The 24,311-nt window shown below is 50.1% G+C and overlaps 1 protein-coding gene and 3 non-coding genes across 7 annotated transcripts; all 4 read left to right on the forward strand.

Moving 5' to 3' along the window:
• Nucleotides 1-4,253: 4,253 nt before the first annotated feature.
• Nucleotides 4,254-24,216, forward strand: TRNAU1AP (tRNA selenocysteine 1 associated protein 1). 4 transcript variants are annotated; one of them, XM_050326232.1, is made up of 16 exons: nt 4,273-4,401; nt 7,180-7,256; nt 7,387-7,484; nt 8,226-8,325; nt 10,197-10,249; nt 10,859-10,990; nt 13,953-14,072; nt 15,519-15,681; nt 16,042-16,075; nt 16,228-17,975; nt 18,693-18,905; nt 20,993-21,158; nt 22,372-22,434; nt 22,950-22,996; nt 23,412-23,502; nt 23,904-24,216. In XM_050326232.1, exons 3-10 carry the CDS (start codon nt 7,399-7,401, stop codon nt 16,362-16,364), a joined length of 825 nt encoding a protein of 274 aa, XP_050182189.1. In that variant the 5' UTR covers nt 4,273-4,401; nt 7,180-7,256; nt 7,387-7,398; the 3' UTR covers nt 16,365-17,975; nt 18,693-18,905; nt 20,993-21,158; nt 22,372-22,434; nt 22,950-22,996; nt 23,412-23,502; nt 23,904-24,216. The 4 variants fall into 4 exon arrangements, with proteins under 4 accessions (XP_050182187.1, XP_050182189.1, XP_050182186.1 ...); XM_050326230.1 differs by lacking the exon at nt 7,180-7,256 and having other exon boundaries at nt 4,254-4,401; XM_050326229.1 differs by lacking the exon at nt 7,180-7,256 and having other exon boundaries at nt 4,290-4,401; nt 22,369-22,434.
• LOC126645826 (small nucleolar RNA SNORA16B/SNORA16A family) lies at nt 22,044-22,186 on the forward strand. The gene has a single exon (XR_007630171.1). It is a non-coding gene; the product is annotated as a small nucleolar RNA SNORA16B/SNORA16A family (small nucleolar RNA).
• LOC126645827 (small nucleolar RNA SNORA44) lies at nt 22,712-22,842 on the forward strand. The gene has a single exon (XR_007630172.1). It is a non-coding gene; the product is annotated as a small nucleolar RNA SNORA44 (small nucleolar RNA).
• On the forward strand, nt 23,713-23,785 carry LOC126645823 (small nucleolar RNA SNORD99). The gene has a single exon (XR_007630168.1). It is a non-coding gene; the product is annotated as a small nucleolar RNA SNORD99 (small nucleolar RNA).
• Nucleotides 24,217-24,311: the final 95 nt, after the last annotated feature.

The following is a 24,311-nucleotide window of genomic DNA, read 5'->3' on the forward strand; positions in this document are numbered from 1 at the left end:
TGCGCTGAGCCATGAGCTGAACGCTTTGGGAGTTACACAGATCCTCACTGATGGGGTGGAAAAGCTCATATATATTTATTTTACCTTAAAACATCCCACAGCTGACTGTCTATAAACTACAAACATCCCAGCAGATACCCCAAGAGCTGTCCCCAGCCAAATATCCAGGCCCAGGGTCAAGTCTGTCCCACGGGATCCCCAAGGAGGATGTAAACAAACGAGCCCTGCCAGGTAGTAAATTATTCCTGCGAATATCCAGAAAGCTCTTATTTGACCAATTAACATGTTCATAAATTCTCTGAGGGTGATTTCCCTGTATTACTAAGGGAGAAGACAAGAAACAGGCTTCCTTTTGACCCTAAATTACATCCACAATCTGAGCTGGACCTCGGTTGAATCGTGGCTCAGTGAGATACGTCAGTCTGCGATTCGATCCCTGTGGGGATGGATGAAACCTCCAAAGCAATTCCCTCTGAGAGGGGAGTCAGGAACATCCCTCAGGAAAGATATGAAGTGGATAAAAACTACAGAGGCACAGGGATTGACTGATGGTGTGGGAATTGGAATGCAAAACCAGCAAGGGGAGCACATCTGCTCCTACAGGGGAAAACCGACAGCCCTGGGAATAAACTCCTCTGGCCCCTCTTGCTCACTGATGTGTGTAGTTATTCCCCACACTGAACTCTGTGTGTTGTTGCTCACAGCTATCGAGCTCAGAAGCCACTCAAGCTGGAAATAAATTCCTTTAAAGCAACAGGAATGGAGCATCCTTGTCCTGTTTGGCCTTAGCTTTGCTGGAGAACGTCACAAACCCCACGGGGCAACGTGAATGTGGGACTGTCACATAAGTCACTTCACTTTTTCTTAAACACAAGGCAAGAGAGGACATCAGGGCTCTCCCACTGCACTGTGTTGTTATACAACAGGCTGGGTCTGGATAAGAAAACTATCAGGCCCAGATGTATCAATAATGAGCTTTTCTTACCACTTCTTTCAAAAATACCACTCGGTCAGAAAATGTTTGCTGTGAGATCACAATAGGAAACGCAAATCTTATCAATAAATAAATTATAATGTCAAGTCTTCAATAATTTACAAATGACCCCAGATCTCCACATCACTTTGAGCTGCGTTGTCTTCATCACATTAAAAAAAAAATGGGTTTGATCAAATTTTAAGACATACCATCTCAGGCAATAATGGAAAACAGATTTCATGGCATATTTTCTCCTGCATTACTTCAATTACTTTCAGAATCTCAGAAGCTATTCCAAACTCAAACTTCTGATTTATATATATAATTTTTTTCAAATTTTATTTATTATTTCAATTTACCCCTGGCCAAATTCATGCCTGATGTCAGTCCATTGGCTACAGTTGCCTAAGACAGGGGATGGACTTGGCACCTGCAAGACCAACAACAGGGAAGGCTCTAACAAAGTAACATCCAGTTCTGAGGGTGCAAAAACTATTTGAGACGGTTTCAAGCTGAAGTTAAAACCAGCAAATTCAAATTAAAAACTCCCAGGTCAGGTTCTCATGCTCAAAACCATTAACTTTAAAAGCTGAGACCACTCAGGGCCTCCTCCCAGGAGGTTCTGAGTGACCCTTAACTCTAATCCAAGTTACTGAGGATTAAAGAGCTCTGAAGCTCCCAGGATTGGGCCCTTCCACAGGCTAAAGCTTCCAGTGACCAGCTAAAAAATGGGCTCAGGGATCACCCCTCCAGTGGATTCCAGCAAACACTACCTGAAGTTTACTCAGCAGTTTTCAGGAGCAGGTTCCTGGACCCAGAAATCCCTGCTGTCCCAGCAGAGGGAACAGGGGACAGAGATGTTTTGGCTGCTGACACCCACACACAGGACAGAGGAATCCCCACATCTTCCTTTTTAGGGCCTCTTTGCCAGTTCATGGATTTTTAAAGGGGGATAAACAGCTTTCCAGGTAATAACATTCTTCTGGCAGTGTTTTTGCTCTGTCACAAGGTTAGGTGCATAAACAGCAATCACTTCAGATAAACACCGAATATAAACTTCGTACTTTCTCCTGGTCCAACACACTCACATGATCCTGGCTTCCTTCTGCATTTTCCTTGCCCAACATCCATCTCTATGGATTATCCCAGGAAAAGCAACTTCAGTATTACTCAGCTGGAAGGAAAAAGAGAAAGGGGTTATTAAAGGCACTGGACTCACTTCATTAAATGACAAAGAACAAACTACTGGCTTTGAGCAGTTGCAAGTAACAACAGAGGATGAGTGACAGCTTTGTGGGCTCTGCAGAGCAGAGCTTGGGGCTAACCAGTGGATAAATGGCCATGTAGGGAGGGGAAAAAACATCCTAGGAGCTGACACTTGAAAGGCAGACTCAGCAGGGACTTCAGAGGGTGAATTTGCAGGAGACCACGTTGCCAGTGACACCAAGGCACAGAAAGTGCTACTTGACAACCCAACGTCTTTATTCAGCTGAGCTATCAGCTGTGGGTCTTGCTGGCTGGCTGATTTCATGCCAGATTTTACAGTGCTTTAGGGAAGAGCCTGGAAAAAACGACCTGAGGGTGCTCTATGGACTCAAAAATCAGAAAACAAATCAAGCAAACTGTAAATATGGTTTTAATCATATGTCTTGCACACCCAAGAGTTGATGTTCCGGAGAAATCAGTCCTGGCCATGCTGCAGCATGATGAGAGCTGCAGATCCTGCTCAGCATGAGGATGAAGGCTTTCCACAGTCTCCTGCAGGAATGCAGGCAGGATCGAAGTTCACCACACTTTTTATCCGCGGGGAAAACCACTCCTGGTTGGTTTCACACATCAGTCACCGGAATGGGGATGCTCCGGGGCAAGGTTTGAGCAGACACACACACACACACACACACACACACATCGCTTCGAAAGGAGTTTCAGAATAGATGCTGCCCAATTTCATCACCTAAAAACCCGCATCCGACACCGGCGGGCTCGTGCTGCCCTCTCATGGGACGGGAACGGCGGAGCCACAGCCTGGGATCGCCCGGAGCCTGAGCCACGGAGGCAAAAATAACTCGGAGGGTTTGGAGTGTCCCTGTCATCGCCGGGTGGATTTATGGCGTGCACAACCCCAGCCAGGGATTCAGCCCATGCCCGGCGTTCCCTAAGAGGGCGCGGGGCTCACACGGCACAGCTCCCATGACCAGGAACGGGTGATCCCGAAATGCCAGCCAGCTCCGCCGAGCGCAGCCCGGCAGGACTCGGCTCTGCTCCGTCGTAACGAAGGGGGCTCATTTCTCCCAGGAATTGCCGCCCTTGCTGTCAAAGGCCTGCGGGAGAGAACAGGAGAGAACTCAAATCCGACCCCACGTGCTGGGCTGATGACCCTGAGGATGGATGGATGTCCTGCCTCTGTGAGCAGGCAGCGGTCCAAGCTCAGAGCCCCAGCTTGGGTTTCAGGGCTTCTGATTCAGCTTCTGCCCAGTTGGATGGAGGGGAGCCGGGATTTTGGCCTCTCCCAAACCTCCTCATCACAAAAAAAAAAACCCTCACACTGATCCTTTGGCCTTGTCACAGCATGGAGCTCTGTCAGAGGAGGGTCAGGTTGGATCTCAGGGAAAGGTTCTTCCCCCAGAGGGTGGTTGGGCACTGAACAGGCTCCCCAGGGCAGTGGGCACAGCCCCAAGGCTGCCAGAGCTGCAGGAGGCTTTGGACAACGCTCTGAGGGACAGGGTGGGATTGTTGGGGTGTCTGTGCAGGGCCAGGGGTTGGACTGGGGGATCCTTCTGGCTCCCTTCCAATTCAGAATATCCTGTGATTTTTTTCTAATATCTAATCTGAACCTCCCCTGTCTCAGCTTCAGGCCATTTCCTCTTGTCACTGCAGGTACTGTAGAAGAGACCGGTCGCCACCTCACCAAAACCTTCCTTCAGGTGGCTGTAGCTGCCCCAAACCCTCCTCAAGGAGCCCCAAACTCTCCTCAAGGAGCCCCAAACTCTCCTCAAGGAGCCCCAAACCTTTCTCAGATCACCCCAAACCCTCCCTCAGGAGCCCCCAACCCCTCTCGAACCCCCTCAAACCCTCCTCAAATCACTCCAACCCCTCACCAAGCTCCCCCAGCCCCTCTCCCCTCACACGCCCTCGCTGCCGCGGCGCTCGCTCCTCCTGCCCGCAGGGGTCGCTGCGGCGGCGGGGGCGCCGCTCTCTCCGCCCGCCCGGGGCCGCGGAGGAGGCGGCGGGGCCGGGCCGGGCCGGGCCGGGCGGGACCGGGGGAGGGACCGAGGGCCCGGGGCACGGAGGGACCGGGGGTGGGGCGGAGGGAGGGACGGCGGCGGCAGCGGCGGGGCCGGGCCGGGAGGCGGAACGCGCGGCCCCGCTGAACCCGCCGCGGGGCCTGCGGGAGCAGCATGGCCGCCAGCCTGTGGATGGGGGACGTGAGTGTCCGGCCGGGACCGCGCGGCTTTGTGAGGGGAGGGCGGCGGGCGGCGGGAGCGCGGCGGGGCCCGGGGGCGCGGGGGGCACTGACCGCCTGGGACCGTCACTGACCGGCACCTCACACCGCTGGCTGACACCCTCACACCGCTGGCTGACACCCTCACACCGCTGGCTGGCTGACACCCTGGCACCGATCGGCATCCTCACTCTGACACCCTCACACCGCTGACACCCTGACGCTGACTGGCACCCTCACTCTGGCACCCTCACACCGCTGACTGACTGACTGACACCCTGGCACCGATTGGGATCTTCACTCTGACACCCTCACAGCGGCCGGCTGATACCCTCACACCACTGACACCTGCACTCTCACTGGCACCTTTAGTCTGACACCCTCACACCGCTGTGTGATAGACACATGGACACTGATTGACACCCTGACACTGATTGACACCTTCACTCTGGCACCCTCACACCACTGACACCCTGACACTGACTGACAGACACCCTGACACTGACTGACGGACACCCTGGCATTGACTGACAGACACCCTCACTCTGGCACCCTCACACCGACCGACTGACAGACACCCTCATGCTACTGACATCCTCACACCACTGATGCCCTCACTCTGCCTGACTGATTGACACCCTCACACTACTGACACCCTGAGGTTGAATGGCACCCTTACTCTGACACCCTCGCTCTGACTGACTGACTGACACCCTCACACCGACTGGCACCCTCACATTGACTGTCTGACACTCACAGCAGCTGACTGACACCCTCACACTGCTGACACTCTCACTCTGACTGGCACCCTCACCCACAGACTTAGAGACTCTCACTCTGACACCCTCACACCAAGCACCTGGTACCTTCACACCAACCAACCGACTGACACACCCTGACAGCCCCACACACACTCGGGCACACCACAAACTCCCAAACTGACTGACACTCCCCACACACACACTCCCCTGTGCAGGCTGACACACACACTCACTCACAGACACAACCCCCAGTCCAACAGGCACATTTGTGAGCAGTTCACACACACACACACAGGTCACACACACACACATCCCCCTCAGGGTGACCCTCGTTGCCTGCTCACAGCCACACTTGTGGCACTTACACCAGTGTCCCTGGCGGGCAGGCACTGACAGGTCTCACACTTTCACGCTCCAAGAGGCACTTACACACCCCCACACTCACAGCCTGTACCCTTGCATGCCTCGAGGATTTATGTGCTGGTTTATCTGCCCACCTGCTTGTAGGCACTTACGTGCTCATGTGCTCTGAGGCACTTGAGTAGTTGTACACACCTCTCCAGGATTCTCCTCACAACCTGACCCCCCCACACGCACACCTGTGGGTGCACTCACACCCTCACAGGCATTTGCACTCTCCTACATGCACTCACACTCAACAAGCACTCCCACACCCTGGGGTTTCCCTCATTCCTGCCTCTGTGTGCACCTGGCGGGAAGAAGCACCCGTGAGAAGCACGCTCAGGGGCGCTTCTTCACCCAGGGGTATCTGGCTGCCTGTTCACCTGCTCACCGTGGGCACACCCACGCAGATACACAGCACACAGTGTGCCTTGTCCCTGAGGATCCCACTGGAGGCTTCTCTCTCACACACACACGCACTCAGCACACCCACTTTGCCACAGCATTGCACACTTATGTGACACATCCTGGGTGCAAGCAGACCCTCCCACACAGAGGGTTTTCTACCAGCTCTCCATGAGCCCCTCTGCTTTTTCATCACCCCTCTCACATGCAAGATTCCCTTTGATTCACACACAGCCACATCCAAGCAGCCTGTTGCCTTTTACAACTCCAGCTTTCCTTTACACTCCCCCAGGATCACCCTGCACGGCAGGTCTGTGCACAGAGTGGTGCCGCCTCCTGCTCCTCTGGCATGTGTGACAGAGCCAGCTCTGCCTCACACTCGGGCCCCCACAGGGCATCTGCAGCCTCTTACACACGGGAGCACAGCGTGGCCACCCACTTTCACACCCTGCACCTTCTGTCACCTGGTACCTGGCAGACACACAGACACAGTTGAGGGCTCTCCATTACCACAGGGCCACCTGTCTTACCCACAGAGGTGTGTGTGCTTACATACATGGAGCTAGATAGATTCCCTCTGTGTATTTTACAGCTCTGTGTTACACACACAGTGCTCCCCATCAAAAAAAACCCTTAATTTCTCTTCGTCCCCTCCTCCACTTCCGCTTACACAGAGAGGTGCCCTCTTCCCTCAGGCCCTTCATCGTGCATTTAGCTCCAACTCCAGCACTGTGCCACACTTGTCAGTCCTTCACACCACACAGACACTGCCCTGCAGCGTGTGCACCGCTCCACACACCCCCTGCCCTGCCCAGTGCCACCCTCCCCTGTGCCACGACACGGTCAGTGCTCCCACGGGCAGGACGAAGCGGGGCGCGATCCCAGGGCTCCCCCCTCCGAGTGCTGCCCCGCTATCTCCGGGGTTGTGGGAGGCAGACCCGGCTCTGCAGCCCCCTGCCCCAGCTCCAGGGGGGCCGTGTCACCGTGTCACCTGCCTCATGCCACCCAGGGCCGTGCCACAGCTGTGTCCCCGCAGCGCTGGCCCGGAGAAGGAGCCCGGCACCTCCTCCTTCTGCCCCGCTCCCTGTAGCGAACACCCAGTTTGTTGCTGTTTGTTTCTGAGTGGCTTTTGTCCTTCTGTGAAGCTCCCTGTTCTCTGAAATTCATGCTGTCTCTTGGGTTCCACTTTGCAGACTGTTGAGCCTGGTTCATGCATGCCTGCTGGTTTTGAGTGGCATCGACCCTCTTAAATGAGTCTTCTTTTTGAAGTGTAAGGGTAAAATCCTTCTCAATAATGTTTTAACTGCTTAGGGGGACATTGACACATAAATTCTCCTTTTTGTAGATGCCCTGATCTAACTTTTTTCTTTTTTCTTTTTTTTTTTTTTTTGCTTTTGTAGCTGGAGCCCTATATGGATGAAAACTTTGTTTCAAGAGCCTTTGCCACCATGGGAGAGCTTGTACTGAGTGTAAAAATCATTCGAAACAGGTTGACAGGGTAACTGTTTATGTTTGTTCTCCCAGTGCATTTGGATTGAAGCCTCACCGTGGTCCTTCCTTGTCAGAGTGATTTTTCCCTTTGAGCTTTTCACCACTGCTACCACCAATATGGGAATATTGATGAGAGCAATGGGGAGGGCACTGCTGGCTCTTCAGCCTCCCCTCAGCAAACAAGGCTTGGCCCTCATCCTGGAGTGCTCCAGCACTCAGTTGGAGCAGTGTATGTATCCCATTCCATCCCTCTGGGAGTGGCACCTCCCAGCTGAAGGTTTTGGTGACCAGTCTGTAGTGCAGCTGCGTGGTGCTGGCAGAGGTGGGAAGCCTGACTTGGGGCAATATGAGACCCTTTTGAGTTCATCTGGGATAAAATGAGCAGCCTGGATGCAGAATAAAGTAGTTTCATTCCAATTCCTTATTCTTTTAAGTGTTGTAATTTCAGTTTTCAGTTGTGTAAACTTGGGTGGAAAAATTGATGGTCAGTGAAAGTAGGAAGTAAACTGTGAGCAAAACCATTTTGTGTGTGCTTACGATTTATGGTAAGTAGGGGCTATCCCTTTACTTGAGATGCAGAATTTCTACCTTCTTTTTGGTAGCTAGTGTATGTGCTTTTAAAAATAAACTGTTCTAAGTATTGCAACGATAACAAATCTCCTACCAGTTATCTAAAATACAAAATTCCTCCTTGAACGTGTTTTAAATGTATAACCTTTCTCTCTTCTCTCCTGTGTTGTATGTTCAGAATTCCAGCAGGCTATTGCTTTGTAGAGTTTGCAGATCTAGCTACTGCAGAGAAATGTTTACACAAAATCAATGGAAAACCGCTTCCTGGGGCGACACCGGTGAGTCAGTGGGATCAACCAGCTAAGAACCAAAACTGGGAAGGGACAGATAGTGGAGAATCTGCCTTTTGAGTGATTACAGACAAATTAATAGTTGGCAAAGTGGGATTCTTATTTCTCTGAAGTTATGAACATAAAACTATTAATGTTCTTGCTCAGAAAATTGTTGGGAAAAATCACTGATTTCTTTGTGAATGTCTGGATAAAATCCAGGTGGAAAAATGTTGTGGAGTGTGGTTTTTCATTTCTGAGCCTCTCTGCTGTTACCAAGTTGGACTAATGAGAAACCAGAGAAGAACAAGCTAAAAATTGGATTGGATATAGAGTAGACCTGCCACAGTCCTTCCATCTCTCTCCATTTGTAGAATCATGGAGTCGTGGAATGGTTGGGGTTGGAAGGGACCTTAAAGCCCATCTCATTCCACCCCCTGCCATGGGCAGGGACACCTTCCACTAGCCCAGGTTGCTCCAACCTGGCCTTGGACACTTCCAGGGATGGGGCAGCCTGAGACAACAGTGGACAAGATGAACTTGCAAGTTCACTCTGAGTTTTGAGTAACTTGGATTTGCAAGAGAAACGTGACTTTGAAGCCTCGCGTTGTTCTCGGCCCTTAGCAAAGAAAAGTTATTCAACCCTCTTTACAGCAGAGAAGGAGCCAAAGAACTGGATGATTGCAGCACATAACTGATGTCTCCTGTACGTGAAAGCTGGGTAGTTTGAGGGGAAGAGGAGGAACAGTCGCAGGGTCTAATTTTAGGAAGTTGACTCCAGTGTGGTGGATTAAAACGGGACGGCTGACACAGCTGTCTGTTGTACCCACAGGAGTTGGCTGCAGTAGCTGGGGTGACTGGTTCATAAAGCAGCTCTAGAATCACCTCAGTTATGGTGTGATCCACAAGGTAAATGGATTCCTATTTCAGGGTAGTTAATACCCACGGTAGGAAACTGGGAAGTTCAGGTTGAGCTATTTGGTCAGCGTTCCTCACAGGGTGACGTGCCCTGTTAAAAAGGAGCTGATGAGAGGCCTGGAGGTATCTGTTTTCACGTGTTTGCCCATGATTAAGGCAAGCTGGTCATCCTGGATGCCTTCTGTAGTCACTGGAGAGACAAAGAGAGCAGCTCTTGCGAGGAATAAGATGATAATGGAAGTTTGGTTTTGGGAATACCCCTCTTTCTCCAGAGTTTCGTTTTAAAAGGTGGTGTTGGGTAGGGGGGTGATTTGCATAACACACAGGGAGAATTACAGATGTCAGGCAGAGATCCAGTGCAGCCCAAAACACTGCACTCAGCAGGCAATGCCCAGCTCATCCCTCGCATTTAGAGACTTTTGTTTACAGAAAACTGAGTGTGGCTTTTATTTATTATTAAATACTGAATCAGCCAGAGGAATAACAGAGAGCCCTGGTGGTGCTGCTGCTGCCTTTGTTTTCCAGAACTGGTGTCCCCAATTCCCATCTGAGTGCAAGTGCTCTCAGGTGTCTTATTGGTTTTAAACCAAGAATATTTGCAGTGAAGAGGGAGATCCAAAATAAAAAGATGCAAGTGCTTCAAATTGGAATCTAAATTTTCCAGCATGGTAGATTCAGTGTTTGTGTTAAATCACAAACGTCCAATAGCTCTGCTGTCATTTCATTTCCAGACCCTAAAGTTTGAATTAATTCAATATTTTTTATTAGTACCTCCTATTTAGGTTCTGATTTTCACTATTACATCTGTACTGACATAAATAAATCATCCTTAATCCCTTAACTGGGTGGTCTGACAGCACTTAAAAAGTCATATAAAATCAACTGATTGCATTTGCTCCTCATTGTTTTGAACTCACATGGCAACATTTGAATGGACGGGTTCGTTCTTTGCCTCCTTTCAGGCCAAGCGATTTAAATTGAATTATGCCACGTATGGAAAACAGCCCGACAACAGGTGAGTGCCCAGTATTTAAATACTCATTTTTGCCCTGTTTAATGTCCCTTTATCAATTGCCTTGCAATATTCAAAATATGTAAACCCGTGAGCGAGTTCATCGCTGCCACTGTGGAGGGAGGAGAACTTCGGCTGCCAGTTTTGTGCTTTGCCTCGTGTGGGATTTATCCAGTGTCTTTTAAGGTATTCAAACTTTGTAGCATCAAAGTATCTGATTAACACATTATAATTTAAGGTCTGTGTATTGGAAATAGGAAATCTGTAAATGAGACATTAATATTTTCTTGCCGTGCTAGAAATCCTGTAAGGAATAAGCAATTGTCTTTAAATAAAAAGCAGTATTGAGTAGATTGGTTGTGCTGCTTGAATTAACTTGAAAAAGCAGCGTCAATGGTTTAAAAAGTATATTAATATAATATATTATATATTTAAGTATAATTTTAGTTAAGCAGCTCAGCTGGTGACACTTTAAAATCTCCAGTCAATGGTCTTTTAATATCACTTTTCTCCAAGGTGAAATATTTAGGCTAAATGGCAACTGTCACTCAGCACACCTCTTTCCTTTTTTTGTATGATTGTACTTAAGAAGTTTTCTTTTCATCTCTTTAGTCCAGAATATTCCCTTTTTGTGGGAGACCTGACTCCTGACGTGGATGATGGGATGTTATATGAATTTTTTGTTAAAGTTTATCCATCGTGTAGAGGTGGAAAAGTTGTTTTGGACCAGGCAGGAGTATCCAAGTAAGTCCTCTTTTATTCATTCTTTTCTTTCACTGCACATGCAGCAACAGAAAAGATAAAATGCAGCAAGGGGGAAAAAAAAGAATAGTTTTATCAGCTTAGCTTTTAGTAACGTTAAAATACAAAGTCTGCAATTTTCTTGGGTTTTGATAGTCAGTCTGAGGCCCTTTGTGTGTTACTGCACTTCTTAAAATGCTGAAAAATGCCTTAAGTAAACTGGAAACACTCTCCTCCTGGAGTCCCAGGTGGAACTGTGCTATTATTTAGGCTATTCCTGAGAGAGGGTTTTATTTCAAACAGGGTAGGGCACACAAAGCTGTGATTCACTGTCAGGTTCTCAGCAGCAGCCTCGTTTGTCTTCACTGGAAATGTCTTGCCAAAAACAGATACCAAAAAGCTGGATTTCTTCATGTAATTAAAGCATTTTGTAAATAGCACAAAACTGAACTGTATTTTCCTGGGGGAGGGAGCAGTTGCTGAGGCCCCTTGTTTTCAAAGCAGAGCATGGCTTCAGTGAAGCACAATATTCTGATACAATACCTGTTGCAGTGCTGGGATGAGACCAAGTGTGTGGCTGTAGATCTCCCCACTCTCTCACATGAGGCTTCTCAGTTGGTTTGAAGGAATCTCTGGAGCTCAGTGGTCCAGCTCCAAGCAGGACCAGTGCTGGGTGAGCTCAGCCATGAGTTGAGTAGCCTGGAAAACCTCCCAGGATGGAGACAATTCAACCTGTCCAGGCAGCCCGTTCCAGAGCTGCACTCTCTCTTCACCTGCAACCTGAACCCCTTGCAGAGCTGCTGTGTCACTGCTGAATTCCTGTGCTGTCACTGCTGCCTCACATGGGACTGACACTGCTGGGTGCCTCCTCTTCCTCCTCTTCCCCAGAGGTGTAAACCCCCCAGACCCTGTTTTGCTGCACCTGCCCCGCTCTCTGCCTACAGAACAGGCGATGGGTGCTGCAGTTTGGGCCATGAGCTGGGCTTTGGGAACTGCTCAGAAGTGCAGTTCCTCAAGGAAGGGGAATCTGTGGTAGCTTGGGAAGTGAGGAAGGAGCAGGGACTTGGAGTCCTCTTCCTGGGAAGAGCAGAGCTGTCTCCCCTGGCCGTGCCAGCGCGTTGCTGCCAGGGGCTTTGTTGGGACTTGTGCAGTTGCTCAAAGCTGAGGCAGCTGCAGGTGTCAGGGTGATGTGAGAGAGGAGATTTGGGCTTGTGGACGTGCCCAGTGAAGGCCTGGCCCTTCCAGCCAGGGCTGGTGGATCAGGAAAGCCTCCTCCCAGCAGGAGAGGAGCCTGGAGCTGTGGTGCTGAGCCTGCTCCTCTGCTTCCTGCTGAGGGTGCAGGCCTGGGGGATTTTCCAAACTGCAGGGACAGGACAGAATGTCTGCCAGGGAGGTCCTGGCCACAAAGAATGATTTCTTGCTGGGTTTTCTCCTGGCTTAGCCATTGGTGTGGAAAAGCTAAGTTTCTGGAAGAGTTGGAAGAATCACTGTCTCCCTTGCTGCACCCACCATCAATTCCTGTGCCCCACATCCAGCTCTTCATCTATCTGTCTCTGTTTTGGAACTGCCAGTCTTCCCAGTTTCCCTTACACACTCCCAGTCCCATCCAGAAGGCTGCAGGAGTCTCTGTGGCAGCTTAGAAACTTAGTTGGTTTTGTGTGTGAGCATCTTAAACTGCCTTAAAAGTTGATTTGCACTGCCTTAATTTGCCACAGTCCTTTGGCAGAGGGCAAGTTAAACAGAATGTGGGCCCATGTAGAGTTTTGCTCGTGCTTAATTATCCAGTTTGTATGTACATAAGCCTGAGCTTTGATCTGGTGTTTTTGTGAGGAGGACACAGCCATACCTGTGTATTTGTATAAAAATAGATGTTTGGACTCGTGCTGGCCAAGATCCTGAGTTTTCTGGGGCACAGACTGCTCTGGAACAGCTTCCAGTGGGGACCTCCCAGGAGCAGTAGGTGATGCTGCTTTCCAAATAACACATTACTTGGTGTTTAGGAGTTCCCACAGAATAGGTAATAACATTGTAAATTTACACCCTCACTTAGGGCTCACTCTTTTGCCCAGCTAGACAAGCCCTTCCCTCCCAAACTCCTTCCTTCACTTAGATGGATTCCCTTCCCCTCCCACACCTAAGCCTTTGATCTTTGTGCTGCGTGAGGCAGCCCATCCCACGCTGGGATCCTGGCACTGCCCTCCTGGGTGCTGTTGCATCGCTTCTGACTCACTGCGGCACCAGAATATCCCACGCCAAGGACCGCTGGGCTCGGAGGGAGCTGGGGTTTATCCTCTGGGTGATGTGCAGAGCTGCCACACCACAGTGTTTTCACAGAGTCCAGGGGTCCTGGCTGTGCTGTCCCTGTCCCAGCTGTGCTCTCAGAGCAAGATTTTAGCTGCTTGATGTTACGAGCTCATTTCCAGCCCCCCTTTGGGAAGGGCAGAAAGCCTGTTTGAAAGTATTCCCGTGGAGAAAGAACTTGACTGGCAGGCACATCTCACTGATCTTGGGGAAAAGCAGAGTTTCCCTTCACAGTGGGGCACTTTGGGATGCAAGCAGTGCCTGTGTCTTGTCAGCCCTGTGCTGACTTGCAGCTCTTTGAGATTATCAGTATCCTCCCAGCAGAGATTTGGGGCTTTACCGCTGTCTGCTCGTTCATTTCGACATGGCTTGTGTCAGCTCCCTTCCAATTCCCCACCATCCACTGGCATGGGAGCTGCTTTATGTTTGTCAAGCCCTTAAAAGCACCGCTGGAGCTTGGACCTGTGGCCTCAGGCACTTTGGAAAAGCAACTGGCAGGCGGAATCGTTTCATCTCTCCCCAGAGCAGGGACAACAACCCGAACAAACGCGTTTCATTCGCTGTGTTTCCCAAACCGATCCAAAATTCACGGAATAACTTTTAAGACATGGCCTTGGCTTTTTTAGGTCGGTTTTGACGTGGTTTTTATTCTGTGTCTCTGCAGAGGTTACGGGTTTGTGAAGTTCACAGATGAGCTGGAGCAGAAGAGAGCACTGACAGAGTGTCAGGGAGCTGTGGGGTTGGGCTCCAAACCTGTACGATTGAGTGTGGCTATACCAAAAGCGTGAGTATAAGAGCAGCCAGGTGTTCATTAGGAGGCATCACACCTGCTTTTAAATGTCTTTTAGTGCTTTGGGTACATTTCCTGGATGTTTTCCATCACAAAGTGAAGGAATACCCCTGATAATATCAGGGGAGTATCAGAATGCCCAGGAATTCAGAGAAATTGTAACATTAGCTCAAGACTAAGCATTTTACACTGTTTTTGATTGTATACATTATAAAATCCACACACATGTACCCACTCTGTAGTTAAATATGACTGTTTTTAAAGTGTATATTCCTTTGCATTAAATTGAAATAGCCTAAATCTGCTTATTGATGTCTGGATAGCAAAGCTCAATTACCTTGCTAATTCTATTATGATGTCTACTAAATATAAGTATTTTGGGGCAGGGATTAACTTTTTTTTCTGTGTTTGTTCAGAACCTGATACAATGAGATCCTGGTCTGACTTGGGGCTCGTAGCACTAGGGTAATACGAATCATAGTAATTGCTCCCTATTTGAATAATATTTAGATTTTCAGAAGTCTTGTGGGGGGGAAAAGAAAGAGAAAAGCAGAAAAAAGGGGTGTATTGTGGTGAGAAGATTGATGTTTCCTTCCTCCTGCTTCTCACTAATTTCATCACTAGCTTTTTATGTGTGACATACCTTCATTTTCAAACGATATTTCCCATCTCATTTCAAATCTTGATGGTCAGGTGGGATTCCAAGTTCCTTGGGAATGCTGCCGCTTCATGGCGAGGAATGGGAATTTTAGTCAGCTCACAGGGTACCTAAGTTTATTTTTTGATTCCTTGTAGTTCTTTTTACTTCATGAACTCTTCCAGCTGTGTGCATTGAGGACCACTCAGTTCAGTGAGAAAGGGGACAAGTCATTGCTTTTTTCCTATGGCTTTTTTCCATTGGTTTCCTATGGCAGAAGGAAGAGGGGTTTGTCCATTCTTGTTAAAGAAAACTCCAATTTTTTTTGCAAGGCTTTAAGCCTTTAACTCTTCATGTAAAGCAAGATTCAGTGCCTTGCCTCAGGAAGCTGCAGATTAGCCAACTTCATCCTATTTATCAGAAGAAAAAAAGGGGCCCAAGAATCTGGACTGGGGTTCAGGATTGTTCTAAAAACTGAGGCTCGTGGTCCTGAACTCTTCCCTTCCCAAAGCCAGGAAGTGACCCCAAATTAACTCCTAAAGAACGAAAGCAATGTTTATTAATGAAGAGGAAGATGAATACAGGAAAGGGCGTTAAATTTGAACCACTTCTTTCTTTATGCAAATGTATGCAAATGATAAATACTGCTGCAGTAACTAGTGAATGTATTTTAAAGACTGAAAACTGCATGTTAGACTAAGCCTTGTCTTACAATACCAGACTGTATCTTAAGCTATTTCACTGCTTTTTTTTCATACTTGCTCTGCTCTATTTGCAACTCACTCCTGCTTTGTTTTTTGAAGTAACCGGGTGAAACCAATGGAGTACAATCAGATGTACAACTACAGCTACAACCAGTATTACCAACAGTACCACAACTACTACGCCCAGTGGGGGTACGACCAGAACACGGGCAGTTACAGCTACAGTTACCCCCAGTACGGCTACACACAGAGCACCATGCAGGTAGGGCAGCCCAGAATCACCCCAGAGCTTGCCAGTGGGGATGGGAACGTTCTAGCTTCAAGCTCTGAGCATCACAGAATGTCCTGAGCTGGAAGGAACCCACAGGGGTTGTGGAATTCAAGCCCTGGCCCCACACAGACAGCCTGAGGATCCCACACTGTCCATGAGTGATGTCCAAACCCTCCTGGAGCTCTGGCAGCCTTGGAAGTGTTGGGAGTGGAACACAGGCTTATGTGTGAAGAATTCTGTTGTAATCACTCTGATATAAAAGTCAGTCTCTGACAGTACCAATCAACAGGTGATGCTTGTAAAAGAAAAGGTAATTATCTGCTGTCCTAAGGGGTTTGTTTCTCCTTGCAGACATACGAAGAAGTTGGGGAGGATGCACTGGAAGGTACGTTTCTCAACTTCTATACTGAAGTTGTCTGTTCTTTCTCCACTGACCAGAGGCAGACTTTCCCAATTTGTCCCTGATTTCAGTGTGTGCCATCCCTTTATCCCTGAGTAAAGCTGAGAACTTTGCCTTTTTTCCCCCCCACCCTGCAGATCCCACGCCTCAGTTGGACGTCCACGAAGCAAACAAGCAGTTCATGGAGCAGAGCGAGGAGCTCTACGATGCCTTGATGGACTGTCACTGGCAGCCTTTGGACACTGTCTCCTCAGAGATCCCAGCTGTGTTATAGCCTCGTTGCTGAGGCACTGTGGAATATCCCACCAGTGCACTCCGGACTGTTCCACTGCCCCTGGATCCTGTGGGATCAGGGATGGCCCTTTCCCCTCCCAGGCCTGGGACTCGGAGTACAGGAAGGCTGTGGCCCCTTTCCCTGTACAGAACAAGCGTCGTAGGAGCATCATGGTGACCTTGATTCATGGTGAAAATTAGAACTGCAATGGTTTTATTCCTTTTTGTCTTGAAATGAACTCTTGATACCTGTTGGGAATTGTAATTTATAAACCTTCGACGAGGTGGCACAGGGGAGAGACTCTACTCCATCCTACAATAAAAAAGTTGGTATTTTAAGTAAAAATTACCCTTTGCATTTTGGTTCCTGCCCACTTTGGTTCCTGCCCATCTTTCTGTTTTGCTGCCCCTTCAACTTGTCTGCAGCCATTTGGCCCAGCGCTCATGAATGTGTTACTTTTTTAAAAAAAAAAGATCATTGTTGGATGCCACTAAAAGGTCTCAAAAGCTTTCTAGTGACTGGGTAAGGCTGCTGTAACTTGAGCACGGGATGAAAAGTGGTGTTCTGGTTAAGCTAAGCTGTGATCATGAGCTAGAAAGCTTGGTGTTCTTAAACAACCTACCTGAAGAGCACTTTGGAGAGCAAAGACAGAAGGGAGTGTCAGAAAACTACAGACCAATGCCTTTTACCTGGTGATCTCTTGCACACCTGACTTGCTCCTCCACCTGTGCATGAGGAAATAATTCCCCCTCACCCAAGCAGTTTGAAAACACTTTAACCAGCAACCCTATTTAAATGTTATTTTGTGTATCATGCCTTTATTTTTTTATTGGGTCTCGTTAAGATGTTGAGATTTTTGTAGCGTCTTCCACTGTCCTGTCAGAGGGAATCTGAAGATCTTGCAGCAAAAACGGGTCAGAGCAATCTCACTGATATATTGTGCAACAAATTGTTGTGAACCTGGAAAGCAGTTTTCTACTGGATGTTGTATAAGCTGGGTGGACAAGCAATATGAAATAAGCTGATATTAGAGGTGAAAGTGAAAATAATAGCACTTATGTACATGTTATAAGCCCTTTTCAGGCTTTTGTGCCTTAAAACTCTTGGAGAAATAGGAACAGAGAAAACTACCTGTAATAAATGTCTATCCAAGGAGTAGTTTGGTAACTGAAATTGCTGCTGCTGAGCGTTTCGTTGCCTCCCTGCCCATGTTGATGCAGAGATTTGCCACGAGGTTTAAATACTTTGATAAAGCTACTTCTGCTACACCTTTGTTTGTGTCCATAATTATGATCTGTTTGTCAGTCTGTGGTTTTTTTTTCCTGAACAACTGCACCTGGAGTTCGGTTGTCCCTGAGCGAGTGGAGCTGGAGGACTGCTGGGCTCCTGCCTTCTCATCTGCTGCGAATTCTTCCTCCTGCTGTGCCCCTGACTGTGCTGCTGCCACTGTCCTCACCTTCAGAGCCTCTGAATTTGAGGAGAGGAATGTGCCCCGTGTGTTCTGGGAGTTTCAGAGGCGGCAGAAGTGGAAGAGAGCAAAGCTTTTTTATCTTCTGCTCGGCTCGGAGCAGCCCCTCTTCCTGGGAAGTTTAGTGGAGTGGCATTCCAGAGGTGATGTAAAGAAGGGGATTTATGTCCTGCTGTTAAACACTTTCTAGATCTTTCTGTTCCTGTGCTGCCCTGTGTGCCCTTCCTTCTCCTCTTTTGGAGCTGTCTTTCCCCATCCCCCAAAAATTTTAGCTTTTTAAGGCAGCCATCTCAGTTTGCTGCAGGAGGTGACCTGAAGACACATTTATTAATCAGTATAAATTTACTCTGCTGTTCTCAGCTGCCCAGCACTGCTGTCCTGTGGAGTATTTCCCAATGCCTGGATAAACCCTCTCCATCCAGGCCTGTCCCTAAAGGAGAGAGGAGCAGGTTATCACCTCCCACAGCAAACCTATGGGAAAGTAAAATCCTTTCACACTCTCTTTTTGTTGTCATAGTGGAAGAAAAATGGTAAATATTAGTCCAACCCATCCTAACCCCTAATTCCTGGGAGAGCTGAGCACATACAGACCCTCAGGAGGAGCAATTTGGGAGCACAGAGGCCAGCAGGGATGACCTGCTGACGCCTGTTTACTGGTGCTGCAGAGCCCAAAATAGCTCCTGCATTTCCTTTTAAGAGAGGCTGATGTGAGGCTCTGGGCCACGTTCCCTGGAGGTGTGAGCCAGCCTTTTGGGGTTGTTTGGGAGAATCTCAGCCAAGGTTCTGTGGAGCTGTTAAATCTGTGTGTGTTTTTTTATTTTTTCTGTGTATCACTAACTCACCTTAATGTTCATTTTCAGCTCCCGGCCGTTGTTGCAGCGTCTGAGGCACAGAAGAGGCTTTTATGTGGAGCTCCAGAACAGCCATCCCCTGGAATTTGTAGGGTTCATGCTTTGGAATGCAAGTCAAGCAGAGTGTGGGATTTTGTTTCTCCTGGATGGCTACAGGAAAAGCCTGGATTAATTACCATTTGGTGTCACCCAGGATGAAAGACAAGGACTCTGTGTAGTGAGGTAAATCCTGCTTTTATCTCCGCGTTCTCAAGGCAAGAAATCCCAGGCAGGTGATGTCACAGCTCCCTGGGATTATGTAATTCCCGAAAATTGCATCCAAATCTGCCACTGAGATTATGGAGCACTCTGCCTTTTCAGCAGGCAGGGTTTACAGCAATTACAACAACAACAACAACCCAAACACTCTTGTTAAAGATGAGATAATCCAATTTAGATGAAAGTGCTGGGACTCACGTTCCCATTTGAGTTACAGAGGCTGGGAAAAGTTCAGCAGAGCTGGAGGGACGTGGGTGTGTTTGGACTCTCCGAAGGGGGAGCTCTGAGGCTGTGGGGTGGCCTGTTGCCATCAGCCTGTGTTTAATTAAAAGCCTGACAATGCACACCAGGGGTGGCCTGGGAGGGATCCTGACCCGCTTCCAAAGGGATGAGGAGTCTGGAAGCATTCCTTGAGCTGACCTGGGGCTGGCTGAGGGGGCTGACAGGGGGCTGACTGTGATGATTTTTTTCCACGTGGGTCTGACTAGACAAAATTCCTGTGACTTGGATCAGTGTCGGGACACGGGTTCATATCCCGCACACTGAGACGTCCCCGACACCCTCAGGAATTTCTCAGAATCCCTTTTGAGGAACAGAGATAAACATTTGACTCTGATCTTTCCGTGCTGGGTTTCTCGTTACTGCCTCGTTAATCCCCCAGCTTCTGCTAAACAAAGATCTGAGAGGAATTTTTTACCTTCCAGCCTTGCTATCTGCCGGTGCATCTTGTAAATCGGACTGGATACACCAGTTTCTGGATTTAACTTGGGATTTGCTTAGACATGAAATTAATTCAGTGGCAGGATAGGGTATGAATTTGAAATGCAATAGCAGAAAGTGCTAGAGCTGCTTCAGGAAATGTCACTGATAGGGCTCACTTTCCCTTTTTGCCTGGTGGAAAAGGTCTCCTTTTTTTTCCTTCCTTAGCAGTTATTCCCCAGTCAAAGTGGTTTTTTCCCAGTGCAGTCAGTTTTGTGGGAAGGGTTTTGGGGTCCTGCTTGGCACACACCCTTTTTTCTCAGGCGCAGGGTGGGATTGTTGGGGTGTCCTGTCCATGGCCAGGAGTTGGACTTGATGATCCTTGTGGGTCCCTCCCAGCTCAGCATATTCCATCATTCTGTGATTCCAATGTCATGCTGCTTCTGCTGGTAAATTTCCAGGGAAAAGGCCGTGATGGATAACACATTTAAGGTGAAAAAGACTGAGAGCTGATCATGGCCAGGGCTTGGCTTGTCCCAGGGAACCACAGGCACAACAAACCCCTGGATCACTTAATTCTCACCTGCTTTTCCTCACTGAAAAGCACATCCCTGTGCATTGCCTGCTCCCACCTGTCAGGTGATGGGAATTGCAGCCTCTTCCAGCGTTTTCTCCCTGTCCTGCGCTGTGGAAGAGGCTGGTGAGAGGTTCCTGGGAGGTTTCATCAGGGATTCACTGACTGTGGATGTGCAGTGGGATTTTCCCTGCTCCTCTTTGGACCTCCATCCATCTTCTTGGGATGGGCTGAGGCATCCAGTGCTTTTCACTGCTGCTCTCTGGGGATTCTCCCAGTTCAGCCTCTTCCCAAACAATGTTTACCAAGGTTTGAATTTTTGGGGAAGGCTGGGTGATGGTTTTTTTTTTCCTACAGTGATCTCCCAGTTTCTGCCCTGCCCTAGGATTTGACAGGGAGATTTTTAGGCTCCTTTTGCACAAGTGGCTGTGCCAGGGAGACTCCAGGGAATGCCTCGTGACTTGGCAGAGCAGCTGGGAGATCCATGGAGGAGGAGGAGGAGGAGGAGGAGGATGGGAGCAGCTGCTGGTCCCCTGTCCCTGCCAGCTTTGACAGGGGCTGTCTTTGCAAGGGTTTGGCCACAAAGCTTGGGGCTCTTTTCCAGACTTGGCTTTAAATGGGTGCCAGGTTTATTTTGTTGCTGGTCTGGTGTGTTTGGGGGGAGCTACCAGCTGGAAAGGGCTATTCCTGAGCACTGGGAATATTTTCATCTGTTGATTTTGTTCAGGACAGATTAAAAACTGACTGTTCTCCCCCATCCTTTCTGCCCTTTCTCCAGGGCTTGGGCAGGGAGCATTCCTGGGCTTTTCCAGCTGATTTCCCACAGTGGCTGTGCCTTCAGCACCTGCAGCTGTTCCAAGCACTGCCTTCCAACCCTTTGGCAGGTGCTCCCACTCTAAATCCTTTCCATGGATTATGGATCACGAGCCAGGAGCCTGACAGAGGTATTGTGTTGGCAAACAGACTTTTGTTTCCAAGAAACTTTCCTTCTATTCCCTGAGGGTGGGGTGTTCCCCCCACCTTCCAAAAGGGAGAAAGGCAGCTGCTGCCTTCAGCTTTTCCAAGAGCAGCCCCTGACGTGCCCCTTGGATGGAAGAGAAGGGAGGAACTGTCTCGTTGCCACCTGGATTGGAGGGTCTTGGAGGTGGGGAGGGGGAGCACAGCTCACAGGTGGGGAATCGTGGAATTGTGGAGTGGTTGGGGTTGGGATGGACCTTAAGGATCATCCAGTTGCCATGGGCAGGGACACCTTCCACCAGAGCAGGTTACTCCGTGGGGTGGGTGTGTCCTTTGGGGAGTGGGATGGCGGGGCATGGGGACGGATGGATGGATGGATGGACGGGTGGATGGATGGGTGGATGGGTGGATGGATGGATGGATGGATGGATGGATGGATGGATGGGTGGATGGATGGATGGATGGATGGATGGATGGATGGATGGATGGCGTGGGCCTTAGGCAGTAGGAACTACAACTCCCAGCAGCCTCTGCTGCCCCCGCAGCCAATCAGCGGCGCTGCCGCGCTATAAAAGGTGGGCGCGGGTCCCCGCCCTCCTCTCTCGGTGATGGCGGCGGGGCGGAATGGCCGCGCCAGGCCCAGCAGGTCCATCCATCGCCATCCTTCGCCATCCGCCCTCCCCGGGGCTCCCCCGCCGCCCGGCCCCGCCGCACCGGCTCCCCGTGGGCGCCGCGCCCTGCCGCGATGCTTCGGGGCGCTCCCACGGCCGTGAAGGGCGGCGCGACCTTGATCCGTCCCAGGCCGGGCCCGGCCTGGGTGAGTGAGGGAGGGAGGGACCCCCGAGGCTGAACCGACCCCCGTCCCGGGGCCCGGCCGGCCCTATCGAAGCTGCGTCTGTCGGTGCTGTGGCAGACGCGGTCAAAAAGGAGCCGAGAGCGAAAGGATTTTCCCCGACGGTCGCCGCTGAGTTGGAACCTCTGTAACTCTCCGGCAACATTTTGGGAAAATACACGGCCCGGGTGGGGCTGGAGCTGGGTGGGGATGGAGGATTGGCGCTGGAAGGAAGCGGCTGTCCCAGATCCTGCTCCTGGGGTCGGAATTTTTGCACAGGGAGGTGGGAGCGGGCGGGTATCCCGCTTTTCTGTTGTTTTAAGATGCTTTGTGTACCAGAAGCTCAAGACTGTGTTCTTCCCCAGCAGCATCCTGGTGATCCCGGAGTGTGGGATGGCTCATGGCAGCCTCGCCCTGGCAGCGTTGGGCAGGTGAGGAGGGAGATCCAGGCCCTGGATTCTCCTTTAGGCTGGGAATTTGGGTGGTTTCGTGGCTTCCCTGGGCCAGAGCAGGGACCAGCAGCATTTCCTGCCCCTGGGCCCTGCAAGCTCCCCTTAGCTCTTGTTCCATCGAGATCATCATGTGTGCGTGGGATGAGGGCACTCCTCTCTCTGGGCCAAGCTAGAGGCAGAAAAGTGGGACTCAACCCTGATCCAAAGCCAGCAGATCACTCTGTCAGAGGCTGTTCCGGCTGAGCTCCGTGTTTGTCCGCATGTTTATCCAAGAGCTGTGGCTCCACACAGTGGCTGCAGGTCTCCAACAACATGCCAGAGCAACGGGAAGGTCTTTGACTGCTGGGCCTCCTCTGCCCGTGGCTGTCACTCGCCCCTCCTATATATTTTTGGGAAGTTGGCTGTTCCTTGTGGTTGCAGGGTGGGATGAGTCAGGGGTGTGTCCACAGGAATCTGCAGCTGGTTTTTTTAAAGGGTTTTCTGATGTCTTCCAGGACTCCTGGGTGTTTCAGAGCTCACCTGCCTGATGGATAGACCCCAGGTAGGAACGTGGTGTCTGCGTTGGAGCGCCACAGCTCATCCCTCCTGTTCCCTTTCCCATTAGATCTGAATACCGATCTTGTGGTCGAAAAAGGAGGAAGAGCAAAAATTCACCCTGGTCTAGGGCTCTCTGCGGGTGTGTCCTGTCCTGAGAGGGGCCAGTGGGAAGACAGGCGGTGTCAGCCTCGTTCCTTGGGGAAGGCTGGGTGGAAGGGAGGGAGGGAAACTCCTGGGTGGAAGGGAGGGAGGGAAACTCCTGGGTGGAAGGGAGGGAGGGAAACTCCTGCTCGGGAGAAGGGATAAATGTTGGGCAGGGATGTTGTGGTGGGTAGAAGGATGGGGTTTATGGGGGGGGAAGGGGGAGGGTCTGAGCCATGGATTTACAGTGACCCTTCAGCTTCACTCTGTGTTTCCAGGAATGAATTCAGTGAGGAAGACTGGGAGCTTGTGAATCCTCTCCCAGGGGGTCTGGTTTGCTTTGTGTGGAGAAGCTCCAGCGTGGACCAAGTGAGTGTCCTGGTGTTGGCTGGGCAGGAGGTTTGGATCAGACATCAGGAGGAAATCCTTCCCTGGGAGGGTGGGCAGGCCCTGGCACAGGTTGCCCAGAGAAGCTGTGGCTGCCCCATCCCTGGAAGTGTCCAGGGCCAGGTTGGAGAACCCCACCCATTTGAGTGTTTCCCTGTGGGCAGTGCCTGGCTGAGCTCGGTGGCAGCACAGCCTGGTCTGTGATGACTCCTGTTTCTCTGGAGACTGTTGGATGAGTCCTGCGGATATGGGGCTGAGGCCAGGCATGAGCTACCCCAAAACCATTGTATGGGGTGAGGAGGCCCTGAGTGCAGGTGGGATCTGGCACAGCACCAAGCTGGACTGCTCCTCACTCAGCTGGATTATTTATCCTTTTTTTCCAGGTCTTAGCAGAGCATGGAGCTGAATTGAGCCCATTCCTGAGGGATTCGTTGCTATGTGGTACTTTCCAAGCCCTCCAGCAGTGGGAGCTCTGCAGAGCCAGATCCAGGCTCCTTCCCGAACCATGAGTTCCTCTGGGTGGGATCCACTCCTGAGCTCCACTCACCTGCCTTGCAGGGAGAGGGAACTGCTTTGGCTCCTGGTGCTGCTCAAGATCCTGTTTTGACACTTTCTGTGGAGTTTCCTCAGGAGTGGAGTTATTTAATATTAGTGGATATTAAATCTTGGAGGCTCAATAAACACAATTACTTGAAATCCTTGTGGTGTCTCCCATGTTTGGGGTGTGTTGGGATGGGGTGAGGCTTGGCTGGGTGCTCTGAGCCTGCCTGGGGGCGATCAGTGCCAGGGGG

Source organism: Myiozetetes cayanensis, unplaced genomic scaffold, assembly GCF_022539395.1.
Source record: "Myiozetetes cayanensis isolate MyiCay16 unplaced genomic scaffold, myiCay2020 scf31, whole genome shotgun sequence".
NCBI lineage: Eukaryota > Metazoa > Chordata > Aves > Passeriformes > Tyrannidae > Myiozetetes > Myiozetetes cayanensis.

Coding starts and splice junctions, on each gene's coding strand:
- TRNAU1AP (XM_050326230.1), top strand. CDS start 4,375: ATGGCCGCCAGCCTGTGGATGGGGGAC. Junction 14,073..15,518: donor AGTGTGGCTATACCAAAAGC/GTGAGTATAAGA, acceptor TGTTTTTTGAAG/TAACCGGGTGAAACCAATGG. Junction 16,076..16,227: donor TGGGGAGGATGCACTGGAAG/GTACGTTTCTCA, acceptor CCCACCCTGCAG/ATCCCACGCCTCAGTTGGAC.